The sequence below is a fragment of the Gymnoscopelus braueri genome (assembly GCF_963280865.1).
Source record: "Gymnoscopelus braueri genome assembly, chromosome: 18".
Lineage (NCBI taxonomy): Eukaryota > Metazoa > Chordata > Actinopteri > Myctophiformes > Myctophidae > Gymnoscopelus > Gymnoscopelus braueri.
The window spans coordinates 14,438,906-14,461,947 of NC_137618.1; the positions used below are offsets into that span (position 1 = coordinate 14,438,906).

The following is a 23,042-nucleotide window of genomic DNA, read 5'->3' on the forward strand; positions in this document are numbered from 1 at the left end:
GTAAATGTACTTTACACCACTGCATCTGGCACACATACCACCTTTTGAGCTTGGCCCTGCTGGAGAAAGTGGTGGCGGTTGCATTTTATTCAAGGGCTATGTAAGATATTACACCGGTGTGTTTAAATACATTAAAATGCTTTTATTTGCAGTCAGATCACATTTGTGTGAAAGACACAACTAATCACATGAGCAAAAAATAAATATGGTTATCGATTGCATACTACACCTTATTTTATTATAGGCTATTAATAATGAAATGCTGCTGTATCATGTTGTAGGCTATATTGAATTTCCCTTCTGAGGATCAATAAAGGTATAATTGTCTTGGAATATAATATATCTGTATCCTTTCACTGGTGTACAAATATAAATTAGAAAGCAGACTGACTGTCAGTATCTCACTATTTAGCCCAATTTGTATTTCCATTTTGATGGTCAATTATTTCAGTATAATTTAGTTGTGATCTGACCTGAAAAAAACATGATGGGAATGTAATTTGATTTCCACAATGCAAAAAAAAGGAAAGCACATTTAAAGGGATATTTCACTTTCAAAAAAACTTTTGGTCATTTTATCATCTACTCAGGCCTTTGTGAACCCCCCAGACAGTTTTTAAGTTGCTTGATTAATTATTTAGATATTTGATATTCATTTTATCAGACACGCCCCCTTGCTATACAAACCCATTGTAACTTCAAACTCCATTTTAACCATGTCAGATTCATCAAAAACACCCGTCCTTGGTTCTTGTGACTCACCCTGCCCTCCTAATGCGTGAGGGGGCCGTGTTTTTCCGATTACTTTTTTCATTTATTTTATTTACATTTTTTATTGTATTTAATTTTTTTCATTTTCCCAAAAAAATATAAAAAATCACACCCTGTGTGAAGTGGGCGGTGTCTTGCTAGCTAATCACAATACTGAATGGAGTCAACCAATGATGTACAACAAATAAATACATTTATTGAAACACTCTTTATGATGGACAAAACCATAACTTAAAAAAAACAAACTAATTGTTTTTTTTAAGTTATGGTTGCTTATATAGGGCTATGCACATGTGTCATGTGACACTGGCCAATCACAGTCCTGAATAGATTGTGATTGGCCAATCACAGCGCAGGATAATTGTACAAATTTCCAAACCTCACTTATAGGTGCGGTTTCACTGCCCCAGATAATTGTACATTTTTCCAAACCTCACTTATAGGGGCGGTTTCACCGCCCAAAAATAAATGAAAAAAGTAATTGAAAAAACACGGCCCCCTCACGCATTAGGAGGGTAGGGTGAGTCACCAGAACCAAGGACGGGTGTTTTTGATGAATCTAACATGGTTAAAATGGAGTTTGAAGTTACAATGGGTTTGTATAGGAAGGGGGCGTGTCTGATAAAATGAATATCAAATATCTAAATAATTAATCAAGCAGCTTAAAAACTGTCTGGGGGGTTCACAAAGGCCTGTGAAACACTTATAATCGGCTGATTGTTTAGAACCGGACTCAAGAGCCACTGTGAAGGCCTAGCTGGGTTGTAAGGCCAGCTAGTCGTCCTGAATATGCCATCCGTGATTAACTGGGTTGTAAGGCCAGCTAATCTCCTGCTACTCTGGAGAGAGTTAAGATGATCTTCGAGCGTCGCCGAGGACACTGGATTGTCTGATGAGCTATTCCTGATTGGGTCTATGTTGTTCACTCTGGAAGGGTTAAGACTGTGTCTATTGCCGATGATGCGATTAGTTCAACCCTGACATACGGCTTGTTTTATACCACTGAGGGTGGCTCCTGACATCACGGCGGTGATGTCAGGTGGTGTCAGGCATTCCCACATATGGAGCTGGCTATGTCTGTCATGCCCAAACCGGGGACTACGATGTCAGTCCTGGATGGTTCCGGTTATCTCCGTATATGGGGTTTCTAGAAGGAATGTTCTGATGTCAGAGCTAGGTATGCTTTAGGAATCTCCTTTTCTAGCTATTCTATACTGTCAGACTTTGTCTCCATTTATGGGGATAGGCGAGTATGGGTGAGTATGCCCTGAATGTTCGTAACAGCCTGAGTAGATGATAAAATGACCAAAAGTTTTTTTGAAAGTGAAATATCCCTTTAAGAGATATGATATAAGTAAATGGAGACATGTTTTATGATTAGGCTATTACTTGTACTATCTACGTAAATATATTTGGTATTGAAACCATGCATTTGTAATGTATCCAAATAGTCTGTATCATAACTACATCTGGCATTTGTAACCAACAAAAATCAGCATTTGTATCAAACCAAACGGCTCTATCCATTCTAGACAGTGTTGGACACTCCAGAGACAGAGAGCTAGTGCAGCTACAGGGTAGAATCGTCCCAATGGTGCTACATGGAGTCTTGACACTCTGTCAACCATCATCTGGCTGTACAACGTTTCCTTTCACAACAGCTCCAAATAGGACCTTAATGGGACCACAATGGAAACAAGCCCCCAGGGCTTGTTTGTGTTATACCTTCAGATAACTTTCCTGCAGCTTGTTAAATTGTAGCTTACTTTCCGTACTTTACGCAATCAATAAAGTAATCAATCAGTCAGTCAGTCAGTCAGTCAATCAATCAATCCAACCTCACCCAAATGCCCTGTTGTTATGTCTACTTTATTACATGGCTGTGTCGAATACTCAATTCTGATTGATAAAATCATTCTGCAGTCTCTCATTTCTTATTAAGATTTTGATTTCAAATTATTGATTTGGTTTGTAAGCATGCTAATGTCATTACTGGAAAATGAACTCCAACAGGGTGAAGCAGGAATGACACAAAGCATTATGCTATGTCCTATGTACAGGTAGTAAGTATCAAAGTCCTACAATACAACATTTCTTAACTTATGTAGGCCTATTTGTTAACTTCAAATCAAACTTTTACCTCAGCAAATACAAAATGACAGATGTTAAATTAATAAATGATCAACACATTTTAATAGCAATGTTTTGCAATTATAATTGCAATTATAATATTACATGTACAGCATAACTGTACATGTAAATATATATGTGACATATACACAAGGCGATAGCTGTACATACAATACAGTATACATATATATATATTTCAGGGAGGTTAATGTTATACACACATTTTCAAAGACTTCCCCCTTTTAACTATTGATTTTAATAAAACGTTGCGAGAATAATTTGATACATCAAAAAACAAAAACTAAACTGTAGGATTTACCAGGCTTTATTCTTCGAGACAATTACTGAGACAGTTAGCTCTGTCCTCAGCTTACAAGTCTTATTCACCCCTTTCACATCTTTTGTTTCAGCATGGACAAAACTCGGAATTCTTATTCGAATTTTGGTCAATTTAAAGCCATATATAAGCGGATTCAGAATTGGGGGAATAATAAGAAATTCGATTGCCATGAAGTTCTGGAAATCTTGAGACAAATCACTAGAGCCAAATAGCATGTACAACAAATCTAAAAGCAGAGCAAAAGCATAAGTAAACTAGAAAAAGTGCTCCTCGGAGCACAGGTCTCCGCCAGGTCAGGTACATTATTGTGGCCTCCTGGTGGCGCTATAATAGGCCAATGTGAAAAGGGTGCCATTTATTCTTTCACGGCAATCGGACACTGCAGGCATTGAGGCATTTTGTTCAAAAAAATTGTTAAACTAGACCTGCTGGTGGCGCTATAACAGGCCAATGTGAAATGGGTGGCATTTCTTCCTCGGCCTAGTGGGAATGTGCGTGTGAAATTTCACGGAAATCGCAAGCTGCGTGCATAATTTGAGGCATTTTGTTCAAAACGGACCAATCCTGCAAACTTTGGAAGCCAACCTTAGCCAATGGTGATGGAATATGGGAAATCGGACAGATCCGTGTTGATCACATGACTATAGAGATACTGTGTACCGATTTGCATGACGTTTGGATAAAATCTGTAGGGGTAATATAAAAAAATGGGTTTTGCACAAATTGGCCTCCTGGTGGCGCTATAACAGACCCATGTGAAAAATTTGGGGCAGAGGTTCTGAATTGGCATCCAGGGAGTGTGTGTGCACAGTTTCGCAGCAACCGGGCCAACGGTGCCGGAGATTAGCTGCTCACACACGGACGGACGGAGACAATAAAGAGATTAAATGTGGCACACATGTTTGCATGAATTTACCCATGTTCTCTTTAGATGTTTGGCATATTCTGATCAAATGCACAAAAGACCAAAAAATCTATAGAAAATGGCCAAAGTAAAACAAAATGTTAAAATAAGAAATACCAATGTAGAATTTGGACCCTGAGCAAGATTCACCCAAAAACACTACAAACATTTACACCTGACCTGACACCAGCTACCACTAGCGTAGAGCATTCTTTGCTCATCTTATCTATATTTCCATATATACTTCAGAAGCTTGGGATTGAAATGGTCTTTAGGCCACCTCATGTTTAAAAGATTACAAAAACAATATGCCATAACAATTTTAGGTTGATCTGTATACATTACAGCAGCTATGTCATGTTTTGAATCATAAAGTTTACATAGTGAATTATACAGTATATTAGCCAAAATTGAGTTTTTTTTTGCGATGCGAAGTGATTTGATTGAGCTCCTTATATTTTGATTCCTGTAGGTTCTCATTATAGAATGGAAACCTACAGTGTGTTTTTTTTTTCCATGATCAGCTTATCCCATACTGGGGGTAAGTTGTGCCAAAGGAACACTTTTTTTTAGTGATCAATAATTTGTGAACTGTGACTTCAATACCACCTGCGTCTTCATCAGAGTCAGTGACTCTGATGAAGCTGCACCTGCCATCGAAACATTAGTCATCTGTATACTTAGCTCATCTGTAAAGTATACTTATACTCATCTGTATAGTAGCAACTTGAAACAAAAAGGCGTTTAATCAGCTCCAGTGATGCTCCAGTGCTTTATTCCTTCATTCCTGCTCCTGGGATGCATTTGACCTGCCGTTAAATGTTTGATGTGCGGCGGTGCTTCCTTTCTTATAGAAATAATGTGCTTTAAAATGGATGCTATGCTGACGGGTTTCAGATATGTGGATTTAACACAGTACACAGTCTGTAGATAGCGGAAGATATACAGCGTGGGGAAGGTTTCTGTCTATTGAGGTAAAATGAGGTAAGATGTGAAGGTGCAGAGGATGTTAGGGGGATGAGGTGGAGTCTGACGAGGTGAGTTTTTGGAGTGCAGCTGAAGACAGGGAGTCATTCTACAGTCCTGAATGATGGAGGGAGGTAATTTCACAGTCAGGAAGTGGAAGGGTCAAGATTGCTCGGAGCATTGTCCACGTTGTCATGGCGATGGCAGCCGGGGACAGAATGACAGATGCCCTGTGTTTGCTGATCGCAATGTGCAAAAAACATTGTACGGTTGGATCATATTCTGCAGGTAAGGGGGTATGATGCCCTTACCTATCCTTGTAGGTCCTCACCATCAAATTTCAAAGCAAGACTTACACTGTTCAGTTATCCCACCTTATGAAAGACACCTTAACTATTAAGTCAACCCAGTGGCCTTGTGGTTAGAGTGTCCGTCCTGAGATTTGGAGGTTGGGGTTCAATCCCCAGCCAAGTCATACCAAAGAGTATAAAAATGGTACTTGGCACTCAGCATCAAGGGCTGGACTGATGGTAAGTCTCTGTGACATACTGTATGACGGAAGCATTTGAAAATTCTGGGAGACAACAGTCTGACTTACGAGACTATATCCTGGGGGTGTGCTTGTACGTCATGGCTGGGGGATGTCAAGCCCCCTCGTGTTACAGAAAAAAGACTCCTGCCCTATGGGCCACATGGCCCGGCAACCGTTGGTTCCCATGGCTACTTAACTATAAGTATTGATTTTGTGGAACACAATAGCTTACGTGCCATAATAGATCATATTTATATAAATGTATAATTTATATTTATATAAAGTTTATTAATAGTAATATAGTTTAATTATAAAGATGTGTCATTGTAAATACAATTGTAATCAAAAAATACTGAAGAGATTGAGTGTTGGAGCTCTCTATTCAGTTGCTATACCTTGTCTGGATATTTTTCCCATCATTTGTCGCAAACAAAATTGAATTCTTTTTCGAACTTTGGTCAACTTGAATCCATATATAACAGGATTCACTACAGAAGGAACGAGGAGATATTGTATTGATATGAAGTTCTTGAGGTCTTGAGACAAATTACCTGCCCCAAATCGCATGTACAGTACATCTAAAAAAAAACTATAAGTAAAATTGATTAAGGATACTAAATGTGGCACACAGGTTTGCATAAACTTAGCTCTATTCTCAATGGAATTCGCACATGTTTTGATCAGATACATATAAGAACAAAAAATTACAAGAACATGGGAGGAATAAAAGCTGTAATTAAAATATGCACTAACAATGAACAATTTGGACCTTGTGCAAGATAGCATGTGAACCAACAAGTTAAAACAATAGAGTTTGTTAATGTGTGTGCCACATAGCCTTGCTCCTAATATTGTCATTGTATTCATGAACATACAATAATGTGGTAAGAACCAGGAGACAAATATCAAGACACACATTCTGTTTTTGGTCATAAATGAGTGATATGATAGAGGGCGACAGATAGCCAAAAATCTGTCAAAAGCCATCAGAGTTATAATAGACAGGTCGACACAAAGTGCAGAGTGTATTACAAAACCCTGCAACAGACATCCAGCATACGAGATGACATGAGGAGATACTAACAGATCAAAAAGGAATTTAGGGTAAAAGCTTGCAGTCCCATAAAGTCCATTAATACACAGGTTACACAGGAAGATGTACATGGGTTCATGCAGGCTTTTATCCGTAATGATGCTTGCAATGACAACAGCATTCACCAGCAAAATGATGAAGTAATACAGCAAAGAGACGCAAAAGAGCGCAAGTCTGTGTTCAATTGTGTGATTCAACCCTGAAAGAGTAAACACCGTAACAAATGAAATATTATCCATCACATTTAAACGTTAACAATTTTCAGTAAACCTAGTTCAATAATGTAAGGCACTGACATATCAAGCTCACCCTATTGTCACAGCAAACCCCTTGACACTTGTAGGAAGATTCGAGTTGCGAACATCTTATGCTCTCCTCTGCCATCTGCCTTTTCTGTCTGTTTATATCTTCTCTCTGACAAAAACAATGCAAGCTTGGGATTTGTGTGTGTGTGTGTGTGCATGTGATGTGTGCGTGTGCTCCTGTGCTCCTGTGCTCCTGTGTGTGTGTGTGTGTGTGTGTGTGTGTGTGTGTGTGTGTGTGTGTGTGTGTGTGTGTGTGTGTGTGTGTGTGTGTGTGTGAGACGTGTGTGTGTGTGTGTGTGTGTGTGTGTGTGTGTGTGTGTGTGTGTGTGTGTGTGTGTGTGTGTGTGTGTGTGTGTGTGTGTGTGTGTGACGTGTGTGTGTGTGTGTGTGTGTGTGTGTGTGTGTGTGTGTGTGTGTGTGTGTGTGTGTGTGTGTGTGTGTGTGTGTGTGTGTAAATTTAAGTAACAGTCAATACTAAAGTATATCTCAGTAAGATGCCACTCTGTTTGCTTTCCAATCTCATCTCAAAAGCTAACTTTTAAACTTACCTACAGTATGCCTGTTAAGGTAGTAAATTAATTACTTTGCTAATAAGGTTCTATAACTCAGAATAGGGTTAGTAGAATATATAAAATATATATAAAGGGGAAACAAAATTGGTAAATATAACAATCATAAATAATAATATTAAAAACAACACAGCTAAAAAACATACTGATGCTACTTACTGATTCCATACACCACTGTAAATATTAATTGTGTATGCTGTATTAAGGAGAGTGGCGTACTGTATGAACACTTGTTGACTCATGCAAAAACACTTATTCATGCTGCAAATGCAAACGGATGAATGAAAGCTGCATTGTGCCATGTTTTTGATAGTTATAAGGCCTTAAAGTATTTACGTGCCGTATGAATGTTTAATTGAGACATACACTTTCCATCATAGGATAAGTTTCTACCCTCTTATGGCCCTTTCAACAACTGCAACCTTGGGTACATTAAAAGGCCTAACCTAATTCACAGTTGTGAGTATGCGCACCCACACACAGTTTTTGAACGATTTTCATATGGACAATAAATATTAACACACACACACACACACACACACACACACACACACACACACACACACACACACACACACACACACACACACACACACACACACACACACACACACACACACACACACACACACACACACACACACACACACACACACACGACCTTCTTGAAAACAGCAGAGTGACCTTGGCTTGCATGCAAACACAGCCCATTGTACCACTAGCATGAATGCACCGTTAACTAGAATTAAATATATTGAGGTATCAACAAATGTACTATATTTATAATATTTGACATCTTATTTAGATGTCCCACAGACATAAGACACGGCTTTAGATTATCGTAAACAGATTTACAAATTGAACAAAGAAACAAATCGCCAGCAAACAACAGTGCATTTGAAAATCCTGAATAATTATAAGATATCTGTAGATCAAATAAAGAAACGCTCGAGTCTAGTTTATATGTACTGTATATATGTTTATTTTAGGATCTGGTCAATGACGAATCTCATGGATGTCATGTGGTTCAGTTTGATCCAAAAGTTTGATTGATTGATTGATTGAATACTTTAGTAGCAGTTTGCAAAAACTAATAGCACAGGAAAGTACAGTTCAATACAAGGTCTGCTAAGTGGATTGTATAACCCAAGAAAGCCTATGGCTTGTTTCCATTGAGGTCCAACATTTAATGACAGACAAATATACATTACTATGCAAAACATCATATAAACAGTTTGAAAACATATTAACTCAAAACTCAAAATAAGTTTATCTACGTATAAAACAGATAGACAGATAGACTGTGAACTTCTCCAATCACGTCATCCCTAAGTGGTTGCTTTTGACCATGCATGGCAACATCTTGAAAATATGTTTCCTAATGTCTGATAACGTCAAGCCATACACAAGAGGGTTCAGAATAGGAGGTATCACCAAAAATTCCAGTGATAAAATAATAGCCAAAAATGGATTATACTCTTCTACATTATAACGGCTGAGGGCTATATCAGAAAATGCAGTGATGGAATAAATAACAAATGTAATAGTGTGTGGTAAAACACTTTGTAGAGTTTTGCTCTTGAATTCGGATGAACCTTTCCTAACAACAAGCAGAATTCGCAAGTAGGTATACAAGAAGACATAAGCCAGGGGCAGAAAAACTGTAGTTGTGCTCACTAACATACCAGCAATGTTGTTAATAAGGGTGGTCACACAGGACAATTTTACAACATTCCAGTTGCCACAGTATACTTTTGGTATCTCATTACCACACAAAGGAAGTCTGATGGATAAATAAAGAAGAGTTGCAATGGTAATAGTCTGGGAGGACAGCAGGGGCGCGGCCACTGATTTCTGATTCAAATCAACAGCCAATGAAGAAAAGGGGGCGGGATCCACATGCAGTGGGTCTTACATGTAAATAGGAGCGACGGGAAGCAATTTCCCCTTGAGAAATTGCGGCCGCCATTGTTGTGTACTGCTGTTTGCCTCTCGTCTGACTTTTTAGACGAGTAGACCGGTAAGAGGCGTGTCCGCTCAGATTCTGAGCGTAAGTTACATCCCGCCCACAAATACCAGGGCTTTGGCCCAGAAGTTCCTCGCCGCTCCCGTTTGTATGCGAGGCGAAAAACTTCTGGGAACTCAGATTACAATGGTAAAGGCTGGATAGATAAATGCAAAGGCTGTCAACTTTGACACCGTCTTGGTTGTCATCTTGTCATGGTAGTGTAAAGGCTTACACACAGCAATATACCTATCATAAGCCATAATGCTCAAAATGGTGAGCTCATACGAGCCATACGTGTAAATAACATAGATCTGCGTGAAACAAGCTGGGCGTGATATCAAATGAGAATCAGAGAGAAGGTCTGTTAAGAATCTGATGAAGAAGCCAGAGGAACCATACAGCGAGTTGATGCAAAGACATAAAACAAAAATGTACATGGGTTCATCATGCAGTGCTCTCTCTAGTGATATTACCAGTATTATGACAAGATTAGCAATGATAATGATGCCGTACAGGAGGAGGCACAAGACAAAAGCTGGGTAGCGATATTGCCCTATGTTCACAAACATTGTAAGGTTGAAATATAAGGGTAACGTACCATTTTCCATTTAGCAACAGATGGTGTATCTCGAGTGTCATGCAGCTTTTCTTCCAGTCTGAATTGATGAAGAAGGGGACAGATATGCAGCATGTAAGATCACAGAATACAATAAAAGGGTATCCATGAGAAGCAAATTTAAAAGTAGAACAAGTTTAAATCATCAAATTATTATCATATTTATAATATTTATTGTTATATTTATTATTATTATTATTATTATTATTATTATTATTATTATTCAGATGAATGTGTACTGCAAGAGCTCAATATTTCTAGACCTCACCTAGTTGATTATATTTAACAGCCTGGTGGTCAGTGACATTCAGGAGGTCCATAAATTGCTGTTAGAGTGTCTGAGTCCGTACGAGGAGCCTTTTTATCTTGTCCAAATTCCGTTTTATGTCATAACTATCTAGAGAATAAAGACATGCTCCAATAATCTTAGGGGTTTGATCACGTTGCCTTGATTGCGTCACTGAACAGCCCATCCTGGCTTTCATAAATATACGTAGACATTCTACAAATGATTTCGATTTGATTCAAAAAGATTAAATAAATACATAAAACTATACACAATTATTGGGTGGCCATAGCTTAATGGGTAAAGGAACCTAGCCTGTAAACCAAACACATCTGCCAATACAAAAACAAAAGGAAATCGCCCGATATCGACACAGAGATATTAGTCTGGCCATGCCAGGCTAAGAGAAGACATCTGGTAATCAAGTGGAATGCTCTGTCAGCAGATGTGAAATCTCTGAATTCCCTTCCAAAGTTTAAGACTGATCTTAAATCATGGCTTAATTTAAATATTATTTGGGCCGAGATAAACTTTGCCCTTTTGCTCTCACCTGCACAAGAGACTCTCTCTGTGAACCTTTGTTGAGTCGCTTCTCTGCCAGTATGTGTACTGTTCTTAACTGTCTATATTAGTATTCATTGCTTTGTTTTTGTTTGGTTCTGTGTATACTATACACAGAACCAAACAAAAACACAACAATGAATACTAATATAGACAGATTTGACGACGTCGCGGGCCAGAAACACCAGTTTGACATCACTGGTGTATAGTCTGTTGAGTGTTTTAATGGACGACAATTGAAATAAGCTTCGGTTGAGTCCATCAATCCATTTGGCACTTTTGATCGTTGATACTGAGTTGTTTAATTGTTGCCAATAAAGTATTCTGTACTATTCTAAGGTCACCAGTTCACCTCCCGGCCTGCCAAGTAATAAGTGCTGAAGTTTCCCTGAGCAACACACTTAAAAGTAGGGTGATATTCTTTGGTTAAAAGGTTAATCACTATATTCAAATTCATATAGATCATTGCTATAGAGTTTTTGTTCAATAACAGGGGTTTCTTACCATACTTGCCACAAACGCTGTTCAGGGGGCTGCCATGAGAATAGTCACACAAAAAAAAACTAAATTACCCACATATGGGGCACTACAGCAGAGTTACAACAGTGTCTAAAACTTCAAATGGCCACAACTCGGTGACCAGTGCTCTGATCAGTGCAATATAGGACTAGGATTTGAAGGCCTGAAAGTCTAGTAAATTTCCTGGACGTCACAAACGTAACATCCGGACTTGCGAGGCGTTGCTCCGTTCCGCACCAAACTTGGTGCAAACACTGGTCCAAGTTTGGTGTGTTGAAAACAAACCAGTGTTTACCAGTGTTTACAAACCAGTGTTTATAAACTCTCAAGTTATGACCCCAAGCAGCTTCAAGGATTGTGCAGGATGTGTATGTACCTTAAAGGAGTAGTTCACCCAAAAAATTACTTATTTGCTATCAATTACACACCCAATGAAGCATAGAATTCATGGATTATTCGCATTCCTAATAATTTGATTACCGGTGGAAAGATGCTAATGTATCCGGATCTTTGAGTCTCCTACTGGAAATACACCTGGTCATCAAATTATTGGCTCAGGAATGCGACAAAAACTAAAAAATCTCCATGAATTCAATGCTTCATGGGGGGTGTGTAGGCTAATTGATAGAAAATACGTACTTATTTGGGTGAACTATTCCTTTAATGAGAGGGATAACTAGACAAGCAACTTCCAGTCAAATTATTTGAAATATTATAGGTGACGCAACCTTTTGACAATACATTTAGATGCCTGTTAGGCTTTGCAGAGTAGCCCACAAGTGATGTAATGTTATTATGATGAGTGTCATTAGCCCAAGTGCCCCACTGTCCTCCCTGGTGCCCATCTCATGACCTCCCCGGTGTGTCTCCTCTACAGTGGCAAACCACAGGCCGGAGGGACCACGTTCAGCCACGGTCGCTAGCCTACAGCTAATTATGACCCAATGGTTACTATATACTGTACTGTTTGCCTCTTGAGAGGTTCTGCTGAACAAATAACTTTTTGTTATTTGTTCAACATCCCTATTTTATACTTTGATCTACAAGCTCTTATGTAGCAGTGCAACACGTTGTGTTGCTATTCTTTGAACATTTTGGATTTTTTTTACTATTTTCTATTCCTCAGCATGCTAGTACATTGGTGCGATATAGACTTTCATTGCTGACTTCTGGTGTAAACATCTTGGTAGCCTATCGCGTTTAATGAGTAGCTCAGGGACGTGATATTGTACTCAAGAGTTACATTAACACTGAGGATTTTATTTATGAAGAGGTTAGATGAGTCTTGAATTATTATTCTGTAAACGGTCAACAGGTCATTATTTCTATTATCTCTATAGACCAATTAAAAACACCATACCACCCCAGAGGAACCAGTCAGGACATGAATCAAAAACAAACCCTTTGGTCTATGGAGAAAAAAAAGTGATGTGACTGGAATAAACAATATGTTTACTCAACACATGATGTTGAAAGGTGTCAATAACTTTAACTTCAAAGTGGTGTGAATGGTCAATTTCATGAAGGGCCTACAGTGCTTGTTACTTTTCATTTAAAGGAAAAGCGAACCCAACATTTTAAATATCCTTATCTACCCTCATGCCAGTTGAAACACATTTTAATTTTCCTTGTCCACATACTGTAACAGACTGGCACAACTCCATAGCAGATTCTCCAAAACAACTGAAGTGAGGGGCAAAAAAAGGCATATGAACTCCAAATGTGACTTAAGGCCCATATTTATGCCATCATTTAGCACACGCTCACTACACTTTTGGCTATGAAGGTTTGCATTAAATAACGATATAACAGCACTCGTTGTTTGATGTTTGGCAAACGTAACTTTGAGCTCACACTGCTCATGTTGAATGCAACTGATCGCCTCTTTCCAATCACAGCATCTTCATAAAATGAAGGTCTGAGAATGCCCTGTACAACTGTGACAACTGTAAGACTCAAGTTAATCTTTAACTCTCAGGCAACTGCTGGAGAATAAATAATTAAACATACTAGTGACAGGATTGGAATAGCAATCGTATATACAGTATTAAAAATAATGATGATCAACACAGCTTATTAATTACCTTAAATGTGTATACTGTACAGTGTGCATCCCAGTGCAATCTGCACTAAAGGAATGTCTTAGTGAATGCTAGAACTGCAATGTGCAGTCACAATTGTGGATTTTCTCTCATTTATCTTAAAAAATACATATCATGTTTTGGTAAGAGGACATGTATTACTTGACACACTGTTCACATTTATTTATTTTATATGTCATATTTATTACAGGATCCTTATGTCTCAACATGTGGTAGACCGGGATAGTCAGGTCATTTAAAGGGTTAAGCAAGAGGTCCCGAATCCCTTTCACATTCTTCTGCAGAGTAACAGATTCTTCAGCCTCAGCCATACAGGCACGTCAACGCGTACGGTAAGTTCACTTTTGTTTCTTTCCACAAGAACTACCTCTTCCACTGTTTTCTGTGCTGCTTTTCCCTTGTGGATAAACCATGCTAATTTGGCATTAGACTAGTTTTTACATTTTGTAAAGAGGGTGTCATTACACCAGTGCTCAATTCAAACCACCAAGTACATTTCTTCTCATGCACTGTAGCATATAAAGTAAATACATAGAGTAAATAAGGTTGGTGTTTCATTATCACAGGATGGTATCAAAATTCAGAAGATTAACTGAGAAAACAAGGAAAACCCAAAAGCCTACAGTATGTGTCCAGTGAGTCTTTTTTTGTTTGTTTTGTTTAAAAAATAACCCTTGGTCTATGGAGAAAAAAAAGTGATGTGACTGGAATAAACAATATGTTTACTCAACACATGATGTTGAAAGGTGTCAATAACTTTAACTTCAAAGTGGTGTGAATGGTCAATTTCATGAAGGGCCTACAGTGCTTGCTACTTTTCATTTAAAGGAAAAGCGAACCCAAAATGTTTAATATCCTTATCTACCCTCATGCCAGTTGAAACACATTTTAATTTTCCTTGTCCACATACTGTAACAGACTGGCACAACTCCATAGCAGATTCTCCAAAACAACTGAAGTGAGGGGCAAAAAAAGGCATATGAACTCCAAATGTGACTTAAAGGGATACTTCACTTTAGGGCCGGGGAAACATTTAAAAAATATATTAAAAATAAATGAAAAAAGTTATGGAAAATTCATGGCCCCCTCACGCATTAGTAGGACACTCTAATGCGTGAGGGGGCCATGAATTTTCCATAACTTTTTTCATTTATTTTTAATATATTTTTTAAATGTTTCCCCGGCCCGAAAGTGAAGTATCCCTTTAAGGCCCATATTTATGCCATCATTTAGCACACGCTCATTACACTTTTGGCTATGAAGGTTTGCATTAAATAACGATATAACAGCACTCATTGTTTGATGTTTGGCAAACGTAACTTTGAGCTCACACTGCTCATGTTGAATGCAACTGATCGCCTCTTTCCAATCACAGCATCTTCATAAAATGAAGGTCTGAGAATGCCCTGTACAACTGTGACAACTGTAAGACTCAAGTTAATCTTTAACTCTCAGGCAACTGCTGGAGAATAAATAATTAAACATACTAGTGACAGGATTGGAATAGCAATCGTATATACAGTATTAAAAATAATGATGATCAACACAGCTTATTAATTACCTTAAATGTGTATACTGTACAGTGTGCATCCCAGTGCAATCTGCACTAAAGGAATGTCTTAGTGAATGCTAGAACTGCAATGTGCAGTCACAATTGTGGATTTTCTCTCATTTATCTTAAAAAATACATATCATGTTTTGGTAAGAGGACATGTATTACTTGACACACTGTTCACATTTTATTTATTTTATATGTCATATTTATTACAGGATCCTTATGTCTCAACATGTGGTAGACCGGGATAGTCAGGTCATTTAAAGGGTTAAGCAAGAGGTCCCGAATCCCTTTCACATTCTTCTGCAGAGTAACAGATTCTTCAGCCTCAGCCATACAGGCACGTCAACGCGTACGGTAAGTTCACTTTTGTTTCTTTCCACAAGAACTACCTCTTCCACTGTTTTCGGTGCTGCTTTTCCCTTGTGGATAAACCATGCTAATTTGGCATTAGACTAGTTTTTACATTTTGTAAAAAGGGTGTCATTACACCAGTGCTCAATTCAAACCACCAAGTACATTTCTTCTCATGCACTGTAGCATATAAAGTAAATACATAGAGTAGATAAGGTTGGTGTTTTATTATCACAGGATGGTATCAAAACTCAGAAGATTAACTGAGAAAACAAGGAAAACCCAAAAGCCTACAGTATCTTTTTTTGTTTGTTTCGTTTTTTCATTTTTTTTTTTCTTCAGAAAAAGACTGAACTAACCCACATTATAACAGCATTATAGCTTCAAGGCCATGTTTTTTTATTTTTTATAATTATGGTTGGATTCACACTGTGGATGTAGGTCAGATCTTTAACCCTTTACAGGCCTCATCTTTACAATGGTGTTTAAACAGAAAGAGAAAAGCCCAATAGAATATATTACAATAGCATTGTGTGCTTTTAATCACAATATCACCATTTAAAAGTGGGCAAAATTGATTAGGCTAATCACAAAAAAAGACAAAGCTTGTTTGTTTCCATTGTGGTAGAATCAACTTGTGATTATGTTTAGAAATCTACAAAATGCTGTCTCAGGATTATTATTATCATTATTATTTTATTTATTTAACTTTTCCTGAATGCAACCTAACAGATTGGTTTCCTTATCTATTGCAGGTAATGATTAAAAGATCATGACACTACGGTTATACTACCAGAGAGAATATTGAGTAGACTACCTGCTTGTCTGTCACTGATTGATTCTTGAACCAACTCACTACCGCACAGTGACCGACCGGCTGCATTATGGACAAAATCACTATTGCGGAGACATAATTGGATCTCGCCTAACCCTGACCCAAACCCCACAAGGAGAAGGCACTCGATAGACAGACTGGAAGCCAACAGGTGGCAGAAGAGGGACAACAGCAGCAATGCAAGATAAGTTACATAATATAAAAGTTTAGAGCAAAAGAGAACCTGCCAGAACGAGGAAGAGAAAATATAAATAAACAGGACTGGAAAAAATAACCAAGGAAGGAACAGAACAGAGCAGAACAGCACCATGACCTATCGTCTGTTTGAGGGAAAGCACCATGCTTTGCTCTACCAGAAGTTTCGCTTTGTGCCTCCTGATGAGGTCAAGGACATTATCCTACAATACCTGGATAAGAAGGTATGTCACACACACAAAGGGCTTTATAGTGAACCATGCAGAAATGACATTATGTTAAAGGAATAGTTCACCCCCAAAATGACTTTTTTTCGTTTACACACCCCATGGAGACTTGAATTCATGAGAGTTTTTGTTTTTCTAAGCCAATCATTTGATGACATTAGCATCTTTCTGCCGGTCATCAAATTATTTGTATAGGAATGCGACAAAAACAAAACAATTTCCATGAATTTAAGGCTTCATGGGGTGTGTAATTGATAGAAAATAAGAATTGTTTTTGGGTGAACTATCCCTTTAAGTAAGACATGAGCATAGGCCAGGGCAGGGTTTCCCAACTTGGGGTTTCCCAACTTGGGGTCTCCCCCACCCCCTTTGGGGGGGCGCCAATGATCACAGGGGAGGCGTGAGGCCATGTCTGTTTGGAGGTAGTCCAAAATTTTAAATACATTTTAAATAATATCTTGCATTTGGGGGGTATCTCAGCTTGTCTCAGATATAAGGGGGGGGGGGGGGGCTCCAAGGAAAACATAATTGGGAACCACTGGTCCAGGTCCAGGCAGGGCATGCTGTATTTTGTGATTGCTCATTACGTAAAAGGCCTCCCATGTAAATTTTGAAAACCTTTTCAGCTATATGAAAACTCATGTTCTACACCAAAATAAAAAAAAGGAAATATTTGGTTCATCACAATGATATTCATATTATGACAAGTTCTACTCTGCTATCAACATCTTAAGAAAGGACAGCCCCATGTGTTAGCGGTGGACCTGGGCTGTGGAACCGGTCAGAGTTCTCGGCTGCTGGGGCCGTTCTTTCAGGAGGTAGTGGGACTGGACATCAGCAAATGTCAACTGGAGGAGGCCAGGGCTGTGCCTGGGTATCCCAATATTACATACAGGTAGGACAGTGTCAAGAGTGTCAAACTGTGTGTGTGTGTGTGTGTGTGTGTGTGTGTGTGTGTGTGTGTGTGTGTGTGTGTGTGTGTGTGTTTGCTACATACTAGATCATCCATAATGTGCTTAGAGAGAAATGCTTACAGTAAGTGAAGCAGGTATACAGCACTGTCACACAGTTGGTTACAATAATTCGAAAATAATTAACCTATTCTGTAGGACTTAAGCCTCACAGAAAATAATCTGTATTTCCACATATGGTTGAAGTAAACACAAAAACTTAAAACATTTGTTGAGGGGTTTAACAAGTCCATGCGTAAGTAATCTCTCTGCAATGTCTGCTTACGTGAGCCTTCAAAGTTGGCTACTTTTGGTGTTACATTTTGGTTTTTACTATGGCAATAAATGCCTTGGATCTCATCAACTGGAAGCTTTTCAGTTTTCAGACACCCCCACCTTGTATTACTATGGTCGAGCGCTCTGACTAGGTCATTCTCACTCTATTCCAGTGAAAAACAATTACTTTATCGATTACTTTAAGCAACCCAATTTTTATCATTTCATTTTGGGGCCAAGCTCATACTACTGAATCAGAATTTTTAGATCTATGGGTAGATCCTGGATATGTATGAATAGTTTTTGACTCTTGAGTCTTTTGCCTCCATCTGCAGGGAGGGGACAGCGGAGGAGCTATCATTTCCCGATGGTTCTGTAGATTTGCTGACAGCGGCCTCAGCTGCCCACTGGTTTGACCAGAAGCGGTTCCTGGCCGAGGCCGGCCGTGTTCTAAAGCCCCGAGGCTGCATGGCCTTGCTTGGCTTCAGTGACTCTGCTATGAGGCTCCACTATGGAGACTGTGGAGACAGACTCACTAACATCTACAATGATGTGGGTACAATTTATAATCAAACTCATACGATGATTAAACTACAATGTACTGATCCTTCCTTGATTAGCTTAGAATATAGCAGTGGATTAATGTTGGTGTTTGAGTACATTAGTCTTGTTTGAGGATGGATGAGTTGATGGGTGTCAGTCAGCGATTAATTGAGTGAATTAATGCATTAACATGCATAAATGTTCTCTACAGTAAATTACCCTCACCATTTAAAAAAAAACATGAAATTCATCAATAATGAAAATCATATAACAAATTATTATTTATATAAGTTAACAATTGATAGCACTAATAATAATAATATTTAAAGAACTCATCATTAATTAATTAAACATATTACGGATCTATTTTTCACCTGTTTAGGTGAAGGAGTTTCTGGCACCATACACTAGCAGCCGGGTAACTGTGGCCGACAATAAACTGGAAGAGATGTTCAGTGCAATTCCATTCCCTGACAAAGAGAGGTAACTACCATATTAAAGGTGTGTTCACACAGGACGCAACGTGATTGTTTTGAGCGATGTGATTCGGTGATAAGTCATTGTAAATAAGAAAGCAACAATATCAAGAAATATTCAGCCTTTTCACCTGGAACAACTTGTGTGAATCATGTGATCTGCGCAACGATTTTCCACCGAAGGGTGTGCGCGTGTGTGTGTGTGTGTGTGTGTGTGTGTGTGTGTGTGTGTGTGTGTGTGTGTGTGTGTGTGTGTGTGTGTGTGTGTGTGTGTGTGTGTGTGTGTGTGTGCGTGTGCGTGTGTGTGTGTGTGCGCGTGTGCGTGCATTGTTCCCCTCCTAAGGATTGAGTCCATCCAGGTGAGCTGTTCCATCTCAGTGATAGCCCTGGTGGGTTTCATGGAGTCCTGGTCCCTGTTCCAAACCTACAGGAGGGAAGACCACCAGGCCGCTGATGACCTCTCTCACAGTATTCAAGACAGGTCAAACACACACTCACACGTGCACATACACTGTCAAATCCTGAGTGTTAAACACTTAAATCCTATGTATGCTTAGTTAACCATACTAGGTCCGCTCCTTTTTCCTCTCCTCTTACCAAATCTCTTTGCCGAATGTTCTGTTCCCCCATAATAGGGATGCTAGGGTTCGTGTGGTTAATTTAACTCAGAGAACATCCAAATGTAATCAAATGGACCCGTAAGGAGTACATTTGTAGGCTCTCACAAATGGATAAATTAACACTGAGGAACAAAAATATATTTTAAGCATACGTAGGCCTACATGTATGCAAGGCTTAACAATAAACACCTTGCAACCGTGTAACTATATACACATACTGTACACATTTAGCTGTCTCTGCAGTCGGTCGAACATCAAGTTATGGGTAATTGATAACTTTGTGATGATGATGTGGTGGTTTTATAAGTTTAGCTAGACTGCACTTTTGTAAAAAAAAAAAAAAAAACTAGAATACCTATAGTCTTTGTCTAATTGGAAACAATAATTACTTTTTCAGGTTGCTGAAGGAGATGGGAGTAACATGTCCAGACACTGAACTCAAGCTGTTCATGGAGTACTTCTGCATTCTGGCATCAAAACCACAATGATAAACACTGACAAACTGTAGATTGGGTGCTTGTTCACATGTGTTTCATCGTGTAAGAAACAATTATATATATATTTCTTAGAAACTTTTGAATCTTGAAACTATGGCAAAATGTGAAAAAGTAACTGTACTGTAACTTTTTTCGTCCTCAATATTCCTCTTATTTTCACAGTGTTTTCTTTCTGTGTAACATGAATTTCACACACTCCAAGTGAATAATCAATCAACTGACAAAAGATATTTGAAGATGTTTGTCAACGGGGGGGGGGGGGGGGTCAGCCTGAAAAAAAAACACGTCAGCCCAGCAACCCTATGTAAAGCACAGGCCACCACCTAGGTTGCACATGAACTCTGCAGCCGCACTGAGGCCACTGCTGGAAAGCATCCCAGCCCAAACATTGACATAACTTATAATTGGGCCGCGCGACCCGGAAATGACCGTAATAATCCTAAAACGGGAGCAAGTGGCCAGTGGCCCAGCGGCCCACCGGGCATTTGCCCGGTATGCCAAATGGCCAGTCAGCCCCTGGATACCGCTCACTTTACCCTGCTAGCTGGAGCTCTAAGGGTGGCGATGTTGGCCGGTCTGTCTGTCTGTCTGTCCAACCTCCAACACTTTGGTCCCAAAAAAGATAACAAAAAAACCACTGGCTGGATTGCCATGGAATTTGTTTTGCACAAATTGGCGGAATGCCATGAAGCTGAACGAGTGTATTTGTGCTCCTATGTACATATATATATTATATATAGGCCCTGTCCAATTATATCACCAATAACACTTTTGTGATTATTATCCTCATTAAAGCGAGAACAGGGCTCTAAGGATTGCACTGTGGGTCAGTTCACATATCGTTCTGGATGGCTGTATGGAGCAGCACTGCCTCTGGTGGGGCTATTACACCCTGTTCAGACCAAGGGCCCAGCATCCGCCTTTGAAATTGAGTCTATATAGGAAGTGACAGATCATATGAATGGCCTATAGTTTCGCTGTCTCACCCCTGCTGGTGTCAGAAGAATTAACTCTCAATGCAAGTGGATGGGTTTTTGCCGAACGTTAGACTTGATTTTATTACGCGATATAAATAATAATAATAATAATACATTTTATTTGTAATGCACTTTTCATTCACAAGGAATCTCAAAGTGCCACATGGTAAAACATCATCAATCATATAAAGTTAAAAGCAAGATTTAAAAACAGACTAAACAACAATTCAACACGAAAATGCCCTCTGAAACAAAAACGTTTTCAGGCCTATTTTAAAAGAGTCCAGGGTCTGTGGTGTTCTCAGGTTAATAGGAAGGCTGTTCCACAGGCGCGGCGCTGCCGAGCAGAAGGCCCGGTCACCCATAGTACGCAGGTTTGTACCAGGGACATCGAGGAGGAATCTGCTTGTAGATTTGAGGGTGCGGGTGGAATTTTTTGACGCGATATAGAAAGATGGCGGATTTGTAATGGATGAAAAAAAAGGCTTCATTTGCGGTCTGTAGAGTCTATGGGCGTTCTTTTTTTTTACAGTCTATGGTTCAGACATGGCAGCCTAAATCCAGCCTAAATCTGATTTTCAATCCAGATTGGAGTCGGATTGGTTTTACGGCAAACCTACCACTCTCCAAATCAAACCTACCACTGGTTATGTGCAGCGTCAACGAGACAACTGGTGTCTACCGTTACTGTATTGACAGGAAGATAGCGCAGAGGGGAAATAGTGAAATCAGCATGGGCAGTGCAGGCAGGGGGCACCATGGTGGCATGTAATTTTTCAAGGGGCACACGGCCAAAGGGAGGCCACCGTGAAATTCCTGCCCTTAATGTGACTCCTTCCCATTGTGGCATGTGAAGCCTCGGGTTCAACAATGGTGAACTTTGACAGGGCATCAACCAATAGGAAAGAAGTGCCGTCACTGACCCGTTGACCCACTGAGCCAAGCCATTTTGCTGGTATTTTTCTTTCAGTGAACCAACCGCTCTAATGTAACTCAAACAAACTACACACCAGAAAATCGGCACTCCTGTAGGCACTGCCCACAGTCCAGTAAGACAACATGGGAAATTGATGTGTCTGAAGTCTCGGCTTGTGTTAGCTACAACAATGCCAAACGCTACGAAGCGCATGGATGATAATATTAGCTCACAGTTATGTGCTTATGTGGTGGTGGTGGTGGTGGTGTGGTGGTGGCTCTTCTAAAAATGTATGCTATTCACCCTGAACTCACAAAATCATTTAAAATGCACAAATCTGTGTCTACAAATGTTGTACAGTTGATCCCCTGCTGTTGGCCTTAATTGAGATGTTGCATAACTGAATAATAAATTGTATATGATTGAGGTCAATACTCTTGTGTCCCTAATTGCTTGGACAATTCACTGCAGTCATATGTATGCATGGCTTTTCCTGCAGAACCCAAGAGAGAAATCATGTTTCATAATCAAGCTTGTTAAAACATATTGTTGCTCTTATCAGGATGCAAGGGGGGGAAATGGCTTTATACGTGTACAGAGGCTTGCATAGTTTATGTTATTATAGTACTGTACACACGTAAACAAGTGATTCTCTCCACTTTCACAACACAGGATCAGAGTGAGCTTTCCATTCATTAACCACACAATAGGCCACACTGGCCCTGCCCACATAACCTCCCCCTCCAGGCTGATCTTTCATTTGCTTCTAACAAGCACACTGTGCCCCTGTTTTTTTGGGGCTAGTGTAGAGAGAGAGAGAGAGAGAGAGAGAGAGAGAGAGAGAGAGAGAGAGAGAGAGAGAGAGAGAGAGAGAGAGAGAGACTCAAAGAGAGAGCAAATTCCTTTCACAGTAATCCCT

The 23,042-nt window shown here is 39.4% G+C and overlaps 3 protein-coding genes across 3 annotated transcripts; 1 reads left to right on the top strand and 2 right to left on the bottom strand.

The window, feature by feature from the left end:
• Positions 1 to 5,023: 5,023 nt before the first annotated feature.
• On the bottom strand, positions 5,024 to 7,120 carry LOC308106251 (olfactory receptor 4M1-like; the record flags this gene model as incomplete). The annotated part of the gene is made up of 4 exons (XM_080457306.1): positions 5,024 to 5,028; positions 6,195 to 6,373; positions 6,560 to 6,935; positions 7,099 to 7,120. The coding sequence occupies 4 exons, from the start codon at positions 7,118 to 7,120 to the stop codon at positions 5,024 to 5,026; spliced, it is 582 nt and encodes a 193-aa protein (XP_080313432.1).
• A 1,807-nt stretch (positions 7,121 to 8,927) lies between these two features.
• Positions 8,928 to 10,226, bottom strand: LOC308106252 (olfactory receptor 4B13-like; the record flags this gene model as incomplete). The annotated part of the gene is made up of 2 exons (XM_080457307.1): positions 8,928 to 9,419; positions 9,762 to 10,226. 2 exons carry the CDS (start codon positions 10,224 to 10,226, stop codon positions 8,928 to 8,930), a joined length of 957 nt encoding a protein of 318 aa, XP_080313433.1.
• Positions 10,227 to 16,749: 6,523 nt separating this feature from the next.
• LOC308106254 (putative methyltransferase) lies at positions 16,750 to 20,221 on the top strand (the record flags this gene model as incomplete). The annotated part of the gene is made up of 6 exons (XM_080457308.1): positions 16,750 to 16,865; positions 17,603 to 17,763; positions 18,430 to 18,646; positions 19,020 to 19,120; positions 19,457 to 19,594; positions 20,131 to 20,221. Exons 1-6 carry the CDS (start codon positions 16,755 to 16,757, stop codon positions 20,219 to 20,221), a joined length of 819 nt encoding a protein of 272 aa, XP_080313434.1. The 5' UTR covers positions 16,750 to 16,754.
• Between the last annotated feature and the right edge of the window lie 2,821 nt (positions 20,222 to 23,042).